At 37.3% G+C, this 13,908-nt stretch overlaps 1 protein-coding gene across 2 annotated transcripts in view; it reads right to left on the bottom strand.

Annotated features, from left to right (window-relative positions):
* The window catches only part of LOC126299061 (uncharacterized), a 1,316,522-nt gene that overhangs the window by 656,543 nt on the left and 646,071 nt on the right, over positions 1-13,908 (bottom strand). Inside the window, exon 2 of one of the 2 annotated variants that reach the window (XM_049990731.1) lies at positions 7,141-7,321. The exons of the other annotated variant lie outside the window; for it this stretch is intronic. Coding sequence (XP_049846688.1) covers positions 7,141-7,321 — 181 coding nt within the window. The remainder of the gene's footprint in view (positions 1-7,140; positions 7,322-13,908) is intronic. 2 annotated transcript variants of the gene reach the window in all.

Here is a 13,908-nt window from a genome sequence, read left to right as displayed (position 1 = left end):
GCTATTTAAAAGAGTTTGTCTTAGACATTGTATTCTTATGAATTTTAAGATTTGAAGGGGCATCATTGATGTTTCCCATGAACTGTGTTTTTTCAAATGATACTTTTAGTCCTGTTTTGTCTGCTTGTTTCTGCAAGTCTGTGTTTTTTTTCTTTTTAGCTATCCAGTGATTCAGTAATTAATGCCATATCAACAGAAAAAGTAGACAGTCTATGGTGATTTTATTTGGGGTTCTTCCTAGTTGGACACCCTTAGTATTAATGAATTTTATCCATTGTCTCAGTAATTTATCTAATGCGTTGTTAAAAAGTAGGGGTAATAATACATTTCCCCATCTTACTGCTAATTTTAAAATTTTCACAGTTCCCACATACAATTTACTTTTGATATTGTGTTTGTTAGAGTTCCTTTAATTATTTCTATTGTTTTATTGTCAAGTCCGAATTCTTTTAAAATTCTGATCAGTGGATTTCTATCAGTTGAGTGATACGCTTCTTTAAAATATGCAAAAGTATTTCAAGCTTCTCATTTTCCTCATTTATATTACTTTCTTTAGATTTGTGATTTTCTCTGTTCATGATCTCCCTTTCTTAAATACTGTCTGATAATCTCCTAGTTGTGTGTCGAGTATTTGTTCACCGCTTTTTAAGGGCACCAAGAAGACGAAAAACGTGAAAAGTGTGGAATTTTTGTTTTCTGCATATTAAAATTTTACCAGGTTATCTGATTAATCTGCTCCAAGAATCGCACACCTAAATTAATTCTAAGTATTTAAAACGAAATAAGTAAAAAGGACCTGTGCTGCTCTTTGTGGGCATTCCCCGACGTTTGTTTGTTTGTCAGAGAAATATTTTTACATATTTTGAACTTCCCTCTATTTTCTGCGGCGGCAGGGACAGGGATTTTGCGTTGTGTGGATTCCGTGCAGAGGTTGGCAGCTCTGGCAGAAAATAAGACAGCTGTACATCGAAGTTTGCTGTTGTGTAGTTTTCGAGCGCTGTTTTGAGTGTGTTATCTTGAAGTGTGTTGAGCAGGTAGACAGAGCAGGTGCATTCTTGTTTAAATATTATTTTTTTAGCGAAAGTGTCGCGAGTGAATAATGGAACATTTAAAAGGCGGAAAACAAAAGGAAGAAGCAAGTTTGGAAGAACGTTTCTGCAAATGTAGAGGTTTGGTCTGAAGCAGATAGTGAAGCTTCTTCCTCCCAGTGCAGTGCATCCAAGAGAAAACTGAATACTAGTGAAGACAGCTACAATAAAATGTCTCAGGAAACAGATCACAACAATGTAGATGAATTATTTGAAATAAATGTAGTGTCAGATTTTTTTTTTAAATTATATCATCGCTAATGATTGTAATCAGGAACGTCTTGAGCTTCTATTCTAGCGACGTATTGGCCTTGCATGTGAAATAATGCTGTCATGTGATATGTATGATTTCAAAGTATCAGTTTTTGATTGACACTATGTGCAAAGTGAATCAGGAAAGTTATTTGAACTTAATTTTGAGACTGATTTAAGCCCTTAGCTCTTTTGGAAAAGTTGCAATCGCAGGACAAATGATGTACAGTCTTACGAACTTACCAAGGCCTTCCACAACATTTAGTATTTACAGTAAAACATTAGGGTCTGTAGTGGAAGATATTGCAGGAAGCATCTAAAGAAGCTGTTAGTGTTAATGTCAGTATCATCAAAAGGTACCTTACTGTAGGCTTAGATGGTTCATGGAAAAAGAGAGGGCATCAGTCACTCAATGTTATGGTAATAGCCACCAGTGGAGACCCTGTAGAGGTGACTGCAAAATATTTGCAGACAACCTGACAGAATTAAAAATCGACATTCTAAAAGCTTTAAAGCTAATTACAGTGGAAGCAGCGGTAGTATGGAAGTTGGTTAAAAATTCTAAAAGCTTTAAAGCTAATTACAGTGGAAGCAGCGGTAGTATGGAAGTTGGTTAAATTTTTTTTGAAAGGACTGTCTCATGGTACAATGCTAGATATGTCAATTTCTTAGTTAACAGTGACTGCACAAATTTCAAAACAATTGGAGAATTGAAACCCTATGGTAATGACATCGAAGTAAGAAAGTTGCAATATATTGGTCACATTTAGAAGAGAACAGAGTTAAGACTGAGGCAGTGCAAAACAAAATTAGGAATAAAGTAACTTGCTGATGGAAAGGCTAACGGAGGTAGGAACAGGCTGACAGATAATGTCATAGACAGATTTCAGATATATTATGGGCTTTGTATAAGGCAGAAAACAAATTTGTAAGTGATATGAGGAAGGCAATTCGTGCATTATCTTTTCATACAATGTCGACAGATGCAAAACCTGACCATAGTTTATGTCCACCTGCTCCATTGTTTTGGTGTTAGAACAATAAATTGAAAAATACAGGAGAAATCTATTACCACAAACACAATTTACCTGCAACAATTATGAAAGAAATTAAAGTAGGATTTAGAGAATTATCAAATGGAATATTACCAGAGAAATTACTACAAGGAAAAACACAAAATTAGAATGGAAGTGTAAGTAATGTAATTTGGAGTCACATCCCCAAAAGGGTTTTTGTTGACATTAGTACTCTATGTTTTGGAGTCTATGATGCAGTAGCTGTTTACAATAAAGGAACTGTGATCAAGTGTGAAGTTCTGAAGACTAAATCCAGGATGCTTCACACAATTCAATCCATGGCTACAATGGACTCTGAAAGAATAAAAAATGCTGAAAGGGTACAAAATGCTTATGAGAACTAACATCAACAGAAAAAAGTGTAAAAAGAAAACTGGTAGATGAGACTGAAAACCCCAAGAATCCAACCTTTGCAGTTGCGATGTTCTGAGCAATGAACAGATTTTAAGGCTTCGTTTCTCAAATTTACATTTTTAAATGTTAAGTACCATTTTCTTTAAAACCATAATATATATAGGGTTCAAATTTACCCAGGTTATTGTAATATGTATCTTTAGTATTTTTAAATGTTTCTGCTGAATCTAATGTTACAGAAAAAATGTTATGAGATATTCTATGTCACATTTTTTGTTAGAATATTAGTACTCAGATAAAAAATATTAATTTTTAATATTATTCTCTACTACTCCCAAGACACTGTTAAATACTGAATAAAGCCTTTTTAACAACCTGTAATAATTTCATCATAATATCTTAAGCAGTTTGCAAGAGAAATGTACTTTTATTTCATGTACTCTGATTTTTTTAGACTTTTTGATGCACATTTTCTTGCTGTTATAAAAATTTCCTTGTTCTTATCATTTTTATTTGTGTTCCAAATATTCCAAGTTCGTTGTCTCTTTATAATTAACTCATTACAATTATCTGTCCACCAAGGATGTTTCCATTTCTTTTTAAGAGGGGTACTTTCTTCTACAGTCTCAAATATGTCTTTTTGAAGTTGTTCCAAACTCTGGGCATTCTCTTTTCCAATTGCATTTTGTAATCTTTCTCCCAAGATAACTTCTCAATTTCAAATTTTCTAGGTTGGTACTGGTTCTCTTTTCAAAATTTTGGTCTAACCTTGAATTTAATCACGTAGTGGCCTGAATCTAAGCCAGTGATCGTCGAAACTTTTACATTGAGTACCACCAATGCAGAATGTTTGCTTACAGCAACATGATCAAATTGTTTTTCACCATAAATCGGATTTGGTGATACCCATGTAGGTTGGTTTCTAGGAAGTTTTTTGAGCAATTTCGATGTTAATAGTACTTTATTCTACCTGCATAGACTTAAGAGTCTTTCTCTGTTGGCTTTGGCTCCATTATGTGCATGGAAATTTCCTACTGTTGATCTATGCTGACATTCCTTGTCAGTTTCTACATTGAGATTTCCAAGTATTAATACTGTGTTTTTCGATGGAATGTGATCTAACGTGTTTGACACAGTTTGCCAAAACTTTTCTGTTTTCTCTTTCTGTTTTCCTAATTTGTTAATGCATGTGCACTTAAAATTGGGCAAACTTTATTTGATGATTTAAATGTTATCATGGAAAGTCTTCTGTTAACTATTTAAATTGTATTGTTGAGTTTAATATGCTTTTGTTGACAATGAAACCAGCTCTAAATTAGAGTACCTTTTTAATAACTCTTTTACATGGTTTTCCCTTAAATATCCTCCATCCTTCTGAATCGAAAGGCCTTCTCATCAGTAAATCTTGTTCCCTACAGTACTGTTATCATTATATTTTTTCCTTTAGAAAGTTTTTTTATCGTTTTAAGTTTTCCCGTTTTTAAGTGTGAATTTACTTCAAAGTAGCTAAGTATTTTATGTTTCTGTGTTTGATTTTATTTGTTTGTTGTTTAAAGCAGTTGTAAAAATGCTCCAACTCATTCTTTGCACAATGTCATGGGCCTTCAGAAGCCGAATACCTACTTTTCATTTCCTTGGAAATGGGAGGTTGGATGCTCCCTAGGATAAAATCTCTTACAAAGTGCATCTACATTGTTGATTACTTGTTGAGTTAGGGGAATATGTCCCATAAAGATACTACTTAGGGTTGTTAGGTCTGAGGAATATGTTTCGAGCCGCATGTGGCTCGTCAGGCACATTATGGATTTTTTTCTATGTTTGTTTTTATACACGTAATAAATGCATTATGTAGCAGTTAAAAGACCGTTAATGTTACGTTTTCTCAAGCCACTCTTGTTTTTCAGTTTGGAAACAACTTCTGGAGCACAAGTCTCGTGATACTGAATAATCGTTTGGTGTTACGATTTACAATGTTTTCAGTTCATGACTGCCATCCTGGAGTTGCGTTTAGTCGATCTCCATATTACACATGCTGGTTTCCGGCGTTTTGTAGGCCATATTTATTTCAACACTTCACTAGCACTTTTCACTGTGTTGAACGTGTGTGAGTTTACTATGTATAGTGCTGCCAACTGCCACTGTGTGTTTGCCTTTCGTCTCTTGTTTATGTTGTGAATGTGTGATTTGATATTTGTTGTGTATATATATGTGTGTGTGTGTGTGAGAGAGAGAGAGAGAGAAAGAGAGAGAGAGAGAGAGATAGGGAGAGAGTGATAGGTAGTAGGTGTATTAATTAATTTTTTAGTCTGGTTATGTTTTTAATTTATATTTGTTATTGTTTCAGTGGACAACATGACCAAGAGTTATTGCTGAAGTTTATTTGGCCATTAATAACTTTATTTCTCTTTGCAATGTCTCTTTGTATAGGAACGTTGGCCTGTAATTTTGTTCTAATTACTCACTCTAGTAATTTTCATGTCCTGTTCCATTTTGGACGGTTCATGTACATGTTTCAGCGGATGTACAGCAGAGATAGAATGACTATTTTCATACTTCCAGCTTCAGATATGTTTTTTACACTTAGTTTTGAAATTCCTGTGTGTCATTCCCAGACACATAGATTCACATTCTAACTGGTATATAGCTGTTCCTTGGTATTTACCTGGTATTTACCTGTTGTTGTTGTTCGTAAATGTGACTGCAGTGTCTTTCTTGTTCTGTAAGCAATGTGTAAATCTCGTTTGTTTAATATGTTTACTATTCTGTGTGATGATTAGTGTTTGTATGTTGAAGTGTACCATTCCTTTCTGTTAGTCGTGTCATGAGTGTTACAGTTTCTGTTTCTGTGTGAGATGTAGTGTCTGTATTGTTTGTGAGGTTCTGTGGTGTTTGTGTTCACTGCTTGTGCGCACTTTCCTTTAGTTATGTTTGATTTAGTGGTTGGATGTATTTATTGTATTGGTGTTATAGCCATTGTTTGTGGCTATGAGTTGCATTGTCCTTTAATTCATTTTCATAATTTTATTTGCTAACTGGGATATTATTTAGTCTGTCTAACAGCTGTCGTAGGGGCACTAAAAGAAGAAAACAAATCAAGAGAATATTATCGTTCTCTATTTTTGAAATAAACTGTACTCTAGGATGCGTGGTACACATATCCGCAGCTACCTGTTTGAGTTCGTCCTCATTCCCACTAAATAACGTTAATACGTCTTAGCCATACCTCTTAATTTGGATCATTATTTTTAACCAATGGATGTTTTCCGAAAATTTAATTTCTTAAGTCATCGCGAAAAATGTTTACAACAGTGCCAGCTACACTGTTACCCATAGCTAGGCCTTCAGACCTGTAGATGATTTCCCGTGAAAGTTGAAATCATTAGTTGGGAACAAAAGCTACTGATCCAGACAGTGTTTGCTGATTGGTTAATTAGCTACATGTTTCAAAGATCAATTGTACTGTTTCTTCGAACTGATGTGGAACGAGACAATTTATAATGCATATATCCATTATTAGTGTTAACATTAAAAAATGTATTATTTTTTATTTCTACTCATGTAGGTACAACTACAAGCTACCAGTTTTTAAATTAAACATTCGTCCATGGAATGGAAGTCGTCCAGGAGAAATGACTTTAGCTTAGATTTAAAACTTGTTTTACTACGACTGAGACATTTTATGTTATTGGGCAAGTGATCAAAAGCTGAACTGCGTACTGAACTGCGGACAGATTTTGTAATGAGTAATGAAGGTCATTTTTTCCTGTGGTGTTGAGGGTGTAAACAACACCATTCTCAAATTGTGATGGGTTATTTATGAACTACTTGACACGGTACCTACACAACAGATATGGAAAACACCACATATTATTCTTACTGCTTGTTTTTTGCGATAAAAAGCTAAACTGTTACGAGTAATGAGTTACCCCGTAAAAAATTGAAAGACTACAGGACATTACACAGACAACACACACACAAGTCGGGTAGGTAATTAACATGAGACGTGAATACGTAGTCTTTTAAGTCGTGGTACTTGATCGTGGCGAATATTGAAAACAAGGACAACTTTTTCAGCATTTTATGATATTTAGTGGAAATTCTGTGCTCATAATCACATGTTAAAGGTCGCTCTCTATTTGTGGTTATTTTAGAAATAAGGCCTGTGTGAAGAAAGAGGAGTACACGCCAGGTGCCGCTGCTGTGCCAGGAAACGGGAATCGGCGAGAAGAAAGAGAGAGAGAGATTTGTCCGGCTTCTCTTTATGGTGGTGATCTCGCCGTCGGCGCTTCTCCCCCAGCGCAGTGGTGGGGTGGGGTCTAGCGGCAGAGTACAAAGGAAGAAGTATATGAGGCCGGCGATGGGCCACTGACCTGTGCGTGGAGATGTCGCCGGTGACCTTGTCGATGGCAAAGCTGGGTGCGTCCCTGAGGGCGTAGGCGGGGCTGCGCGCGCGCTCTTTGGGGTCGAAGGCGCGCACGCTGGTCACCCACACGCCCGACGGCGCCGCAGCGTAGATGCGCGCCTCGTGCTCCAGACCCGCGAATTGCAGTCCTGCGCAAACCACGGCACATGGCAGATACAGGCTCATCTTTCTGGTACACAAGGCGACTTCATCAGACTGTCTGGCGTAATGCGGAGTGACGGCAGGCGGAGCAGTTACTAGGGTCCTTTTTACTACGCCTGCGTAAATTGCAGTGGTAAAACTGCGGTAGGCTACCGTGGAGTATCACATCTATGCGTAGACTACAGTAGTTGTATTAGTAATTTTGGTCAGATAAAGTCATACACTCATTACCTGTACGTTAGGGTGTTGCGTATTTAATGGGCGTTTCCTTATAACCATCGCCTTCTTTGTGTATGCGAGGGTCTTACGAGATTCCCTAACAGCCGGAAGGTATGAACCGTCTAGAAACTGAGTGACGATATATAACGAGTCGCACATCCTTCAGAGCGTTTTTCATCTGCATAGTTATTCTCCCGTCTGTTACTTAAAAATAAACGGTATTTATGTCGAAATTGAAATTGTCAATGTTTAATTCAGGTTTTATTTTAAAATAGTTGATTCATAACTTCAGACAGAAGCATGTTGTAGTACAAATAAAGAAAACGATGCAGATGTGTCATACACCACAAGAAAACGCAGTTTCCTCAAGAAAAGTAAAATAAGAAAAACGCAAAACAAAAGTATTTCAAACACCGCTTCAATACTTGATCGAACTGATATAAAACATGTTTCTGTTATTAATGAACAACATTCACATTTATCAATAATAACAGGACGCTCTTGTTTTTGATCGCGATCAGAACATTCCATTGAGTACAAAAGAACACTAATAATTATATATGTATTTAACTGTACTTACATCAAGAGTAATGATTTTGGTTGCATAAAAACACAAAAGTTACACGATCAACAAATTTTTATGACTTATCAAACGCAATTATTTATCCTATAAACGTATAAAATACACAACGGTCTAACACTGAATGTTGTACGGTTCCGGCCGGAGTGGCCGAGCGGTTCTAGGCGCTACGGTCTGGAACCGTGCGACCGCTACGGTCGCAGGTTCGAATCCTGCCTCGGGCATGCATGTATGTGATGTCCTTAGGTTAGTTAGCTTTAAGTAGTTCTAAGTTCTAGGGGACTGATGACCTCACATATTAAGTCCCATAGTGCTCAGAGCCATTTGAACCATTTTGTGCGGTTATAATTATGTGCGAAACAAACAAGAATAACAAAGAGAAGGCATCGGCTTCCAATACTGCCTATAATCCTACCATTTACTACGTTATTTGTGCACTCTACCAAACCGAAGTTTTGGTATAGAGTAGCTATGGCGTAAATATACCATAATACACACCGCCCTGCGTTGTGTCCTCTACCTACTATTTATTACATCATTTGATACTCTAGTAAACCGAAGTTTCCTTTTATCTTCACGAATCTGGTTCATGAGAGACCGCTGCCTCTACATCTCCGTGTGTCTTTAATATCTCCCATGTTGTCCATATGCTCCTTCTGCAAGATACAGGTAACAGAGCCAGTTTTCAGTTTTTCTCTAATATTAATCTTCAAACTTCGTTTAGCGAAAAGCATTTCCTATTTCTTCAAAAGATGCGGCGTAGGACACCTAAGTGTCTCCGTAGTATTCGTATACTTACAAATCTGGCAGATTTAAATAAAATACTTCTGGATTTCTCCAGTTTTCTCTGCTAACCTGAATTCGCGGCGATCCAGATCACTCATGCGATACACAAACGTGAGTCAGACAACAGTCTTGTATACGATATATTTTACTAGCAGAAGTCTCACAATTATTCATAGTCGTCTATTGGCCTAAATTATATCTGACTTTATTTTTCCTTCCCAATGCTACGCATACATTTTACATCGATATAAGTACGTCTAGAGGTACGCTAATACTGATGGTTCTGATATACAGATATGTCCCCTTATTCTAGCACATTACTTGCATTCATTCCCGTTTAAGACATTATGAAATTGTGTACACTTGGAGTGGAAGGCCACTACGTTCGGAACACAGATTTACTTCAACCTTTGTACATTTTTCATAATCTATTAGGACAACGTAATGTGCAAGCAGTAAGGAGTGCTATTTGGGCGATTTCGAGAAAATAGCAAGAGACGTTTTCATCGTCAATTATGTACCAGTGTTTTGTGAATCTGAGCACGAGCTGGCGGCGGTCATGTTGTTGGTGTTAAAGCTCCGTAATTGATGGATTGAATCCCAGTCATCCTTTTTTCGGCTTATATGTTTTTCAACATTATTTCGAACACACTAGATCTTAGAGGTAATTTGATGAAAAAGACACATATATTTGCTTGAACTTTTATTGAGTTTCCAATGTTATTTGGGTTTTTACTAATTTTTATTATTTCAACAAATATAATGGGACTTTAATTTTTATGGACAAGTTACAAACTATAAGAAGCGTCTTCAGACTTATTCATATTTGTTTGACAGCGACCGAGAAACTGCTTCTCGTGAAGATGCTATTAAAATACAGTCAATCGCATATTGCACTGATGGTTACAAAAATGTGTTACGTATGATTTGCATCCAAATTGTTGGAAGAAATTGAACTAAAAAAAAGTTAACGAGTTAACGAACTTCGCATCTCCCTAGAAACTCTAGTGCACGCCGGAAAATTGTAATCATTCAGTGTATAGATGCCGTTTTAGTTTATGTTTTCCGTGTCTGTCTGAAAAATATCATCATGCGACTTGTAATGTCGAAAGCACATCCGATGATTAATCGTACACTACACTCATATTCTGGCATATTTTAACTCATCGTATTATTGAATAAAGTTATTTACACCTTTATTTATAATTGAAACTTGTGTATGCAGATCGAAGTGCCCAAGTGCTAAGCAGTTTTCAGTACCTTACCTGATTGCAGGTATAAGGCGTTTCGGAAATCTCGGCAGGCATATATTTTCAGAAATACTTCATTTGTTTGACCGTTTACTTGTTGATAGTTATAAATATTTGTTGTGATAATAAAAATTACCAAACAACCAATTAATATTGGATATTCAATAAAAGTTCATTGAAGTACACGTGTCTTATCATCATATTAACTTTCACCTGTGTTATGTATAAAATAATATGACCAGTGTTGAAAAAATATAAATAAAAAAACACATTTACATAATGTTGTCCTAATGGACTATTAAAAGTCTGCGAAGTTAAAAGTAAATCCGTTATCCGAACGTCGTGGTCTCCCGTTGTGAGTGGATATTGTTTCAAAGTCGTCCATTTTCCAGCAGTCACTGAATACTGATAGTATGGTATACACAAGTGTGTAGTCAGAAAACAACTTAGGCATGATTCTCAGATAGCCTTACAAGTATCACAGATAGGAGCAAGGCGGCACTACCTCGTTTGTTTGAGGAACCTCCGCCGTTACCTATATTTCTGATGAGCTCTTGCCACCCGCAATAATGTATAGGAATTTGTTAGCCAAATATTCTACTTGCCAATCACGTTGTTGGAACGATATTTCGTATGCTCTTACCTCTGTAATCAGTCGACGGGAATGTACGTTTTTTGGACATCTAGAAATACACAATCTGGCAATGTGCTTACGTACATTTCATCTGAGATGACATTCATGCTGTTATGGGGAATCATGTTGCCATACACATGTAATGAAAGACGGGGAATGTTTCAACTATTTCAGTAGCCCTATTTTAGCGGCTTGTAGGGTAAGACGATCCGAATAACACAATACGAGTAAACGAGTAAACTTGACAAAATTACACTGTAGCCGTTAAAGGTTACATCGGTAAATGATGGGCTATGAATGTGGGAGATTTTTTATTTATATGGCCACGAAACATTAATATATTTAAAACAAATATACACAAATAACGCGGTTGTTATTGCCTCGTCTCAATCTGTAAGAATGATTAGCAGACATCTTCATGAAGCCGGTTGTGTTCAAAAATACGTGTCATTTGCCTCCCTTCTCCTGTGACAAGGAAGGAAACCTCAACAGTCAGCAGAAGCAGTAGTGACGTCTACTCACGAGCAGTAGATTAAAGCATTTTCAAAGAGTGTGATTACCGAAGGACATTGATTAATAAAGAAATTAGTACATATCACTGTCCTTCGAGTATCACAAAAAATACATATATGGATGTGATAAAGCGCCTGTTCAGGGTGGTGTACCTGTTCGAGGATACGTTTTCACTGTCCTCCCATTTACGATATATATCGCATATAGGAAGAAAGATAGTTTATAAACGTTTAATCGTACACACATTGGACTATGTTGAGAGATGGTGGAATGGTTAAGATAAACATCAAGATAGTTCCTTTGAATGTGATACGTCAGATTTCTTTCACTATCTTCATCCATTCTAATTTTACGCTCGCTTTGTCGAAGAACCTTTAAATTATATTCTCCCTTCCTTCCCAAGGTTTACCGAACAAGACAGCAGCCTGTATCTTCTTACCTATCTTACAGACAGAGCTAGTAGTCTGTATCTATTGGCATCATTGTATACTGCTACTTAGCATACGTTTGAAGAAATGTACGGACTTCCTTTAAAATGTGTTTTAACAATCCCAGAACATACACTATGTGATCAAAAGTACATGCACACCTGGCTGAAAATCACGTACAAGTTCATGACGCTCTACATCGGTAATGACGGAATTCAACATGGTGTTGGCCCACTCTTAGCTTTGATGACAGCTTCCACTCTCACAGATATACGTTCATTCAGGTGCTGAAAGGTTTCTTTGGCAATGGCAGCCCATTCATCACGGAGTTCTGCACTGAGGAGAGGTATCGATGTTGGCCGGTGAGGCCTGGCACGATGTCGGAGTTCCAAAACATCCCAAAGGTGTTCTATAAGATTCAGGTCAGGACTCTGTGCAGGCCAATCTGTTACAGATTTGTAACTACCGTGTAACCACTCAGCCACAGACCGTGCATTATGAACAGGTGCTCGATCGTGTTGAAAGGTACAATCGCCATCCTCGAATTGCTCTTCAACAGTGGGTAGCACGGAGGTGCTTAAAACATTAATGTAGGCCAGTGCTGTGGTAGTGTCACGCAAAACAACGAAGGGTGCAAGCCCCTCCAAGAAAAACAGAACCACACCATAACACCTCCGAATTTTGCTGTTGGCTGGCAGATGACGTTCATCAGGCATTCGCCATACCCATACCCTGCAATGAGATCGCCACATTGTGTACCGTGATTCGTCACTCCAAACAATCGTCCAATGTTTACGCTCCTTACACCAAGTGGGGCGTCGTCTGACATTTACTGGCGTGACGTTTGGCTTTTGAGCAGCCGCTCGACCACGAATTTCAAGTTTTCTCACATCCCGTCTAACTGTCATAGTACTTACAGTGGGTGATGATGAACTTTGGAATTCCTGTGTGATGGTCGGCATAGATGTCTGGCTATCACACATTACGACCCTCTTCAAAAATTATTTACAGAATATCTGTGGAGCAAGGAAGTTCACCAAAAACTACATCTATATAGCTAATTTGCAAGTCACACTTAAGTGCCTGGCAGAGGTTCCATCGAACCACCTTCACAATAATTAAATTAGAATTATAATAATACCTTCAGCTGCTGACGGCCGTTGACATGTCCGAAAGAACAGACACCATATCGATATAAGTATATAGTTTACAATAATTCTCTGTTATTCCATTCTCGAACAGCTCGCGCAAAAAACGAACACCTATATCTTTCCATACGAGCTTTCATTTCACTTATTTTATTATGATGATCGTTTCTCCTTATGTAGGTCAGCGTCAAGAAAATATTTTCGCATTCGGAGGGGAAAGTTGATGATTGAAATTTAGTGAGGAGGCCCGCCGCAAAGAGTAATGTCTTTGTTTTAGTAAAGTCCACTCCCAAATCCTGTATCATGTCCATGATACTCTCTCCCCTAGTTCTCAATAATACAAAATTTGCTGCCTTTCTTTGAACTTTATCGATGTACTCCGTTAATCCTATCTCGTAAGGATTCCATACCGCGCAGCAGTACTCCAAAAGAGGACGGGCAAGAGTAGTGTGGGCAGTCTCTTTAGCAGATCTGTTGCGTCTTTTAAGTGTTCTGCCAATGAAACGCAGTCTTTGGTTCGACTTCCCCACAATACTTTCTATGTGTTCTTTCCAATTTAAGTTGTTCGTAATTGTAACTCCTAAGTATTTAGTAGAGTTTACGGCCTTGTGTTTTGATTTTTCGTGTAACCGAAGTTTAACGAATTTCTTTTAGCAGACGCGTGGATGACCCCTAACATTTCATTATTTAGGGTCAATTTCAGATTTTTGCACCATACAGATATCTTACATAAATCGTTTTGCAATTTGTTTTGATGTTCTTATACGTTTACCAGGCGATAAACAACAGAGTCAACTGCAACAAACCTAAGATATATGGCCAAAATTTAGTCCTAAGTCATTAATATAGATAAGGAACAACAAAGGGCCTATAACACTACCTTGCGGAAGGACAGAAAACACTGCTGTTTTACTCAATGACTTTCCGTCATTTACTACGAACTGTGACTCCTATGACAGGAAATCAGGAAACCATTCGCGCAACTAAGACGATATTCCATAAGAAAGTAATTTGAT

This window comes from Schistocerca gregaria, chromosome X (genome assembly GCF_023897955.1).
Source record: "Schistocerca gregaria isolate iqSchGreg1 chromosome X, iqSchGreg1.2, whole genome shotgun sequence".
NCBI lineage: Eukaryota > Metazoa > Arthropoda > Insecta > Orthoptera > Acrididae > Schistocerca > Schistocerca gregaria.
The sequence above is the reverse complement of the archived record's forward strand: the minus strand, read 5'-3'. Positions and strand labels throughout refer to the sequence as shown.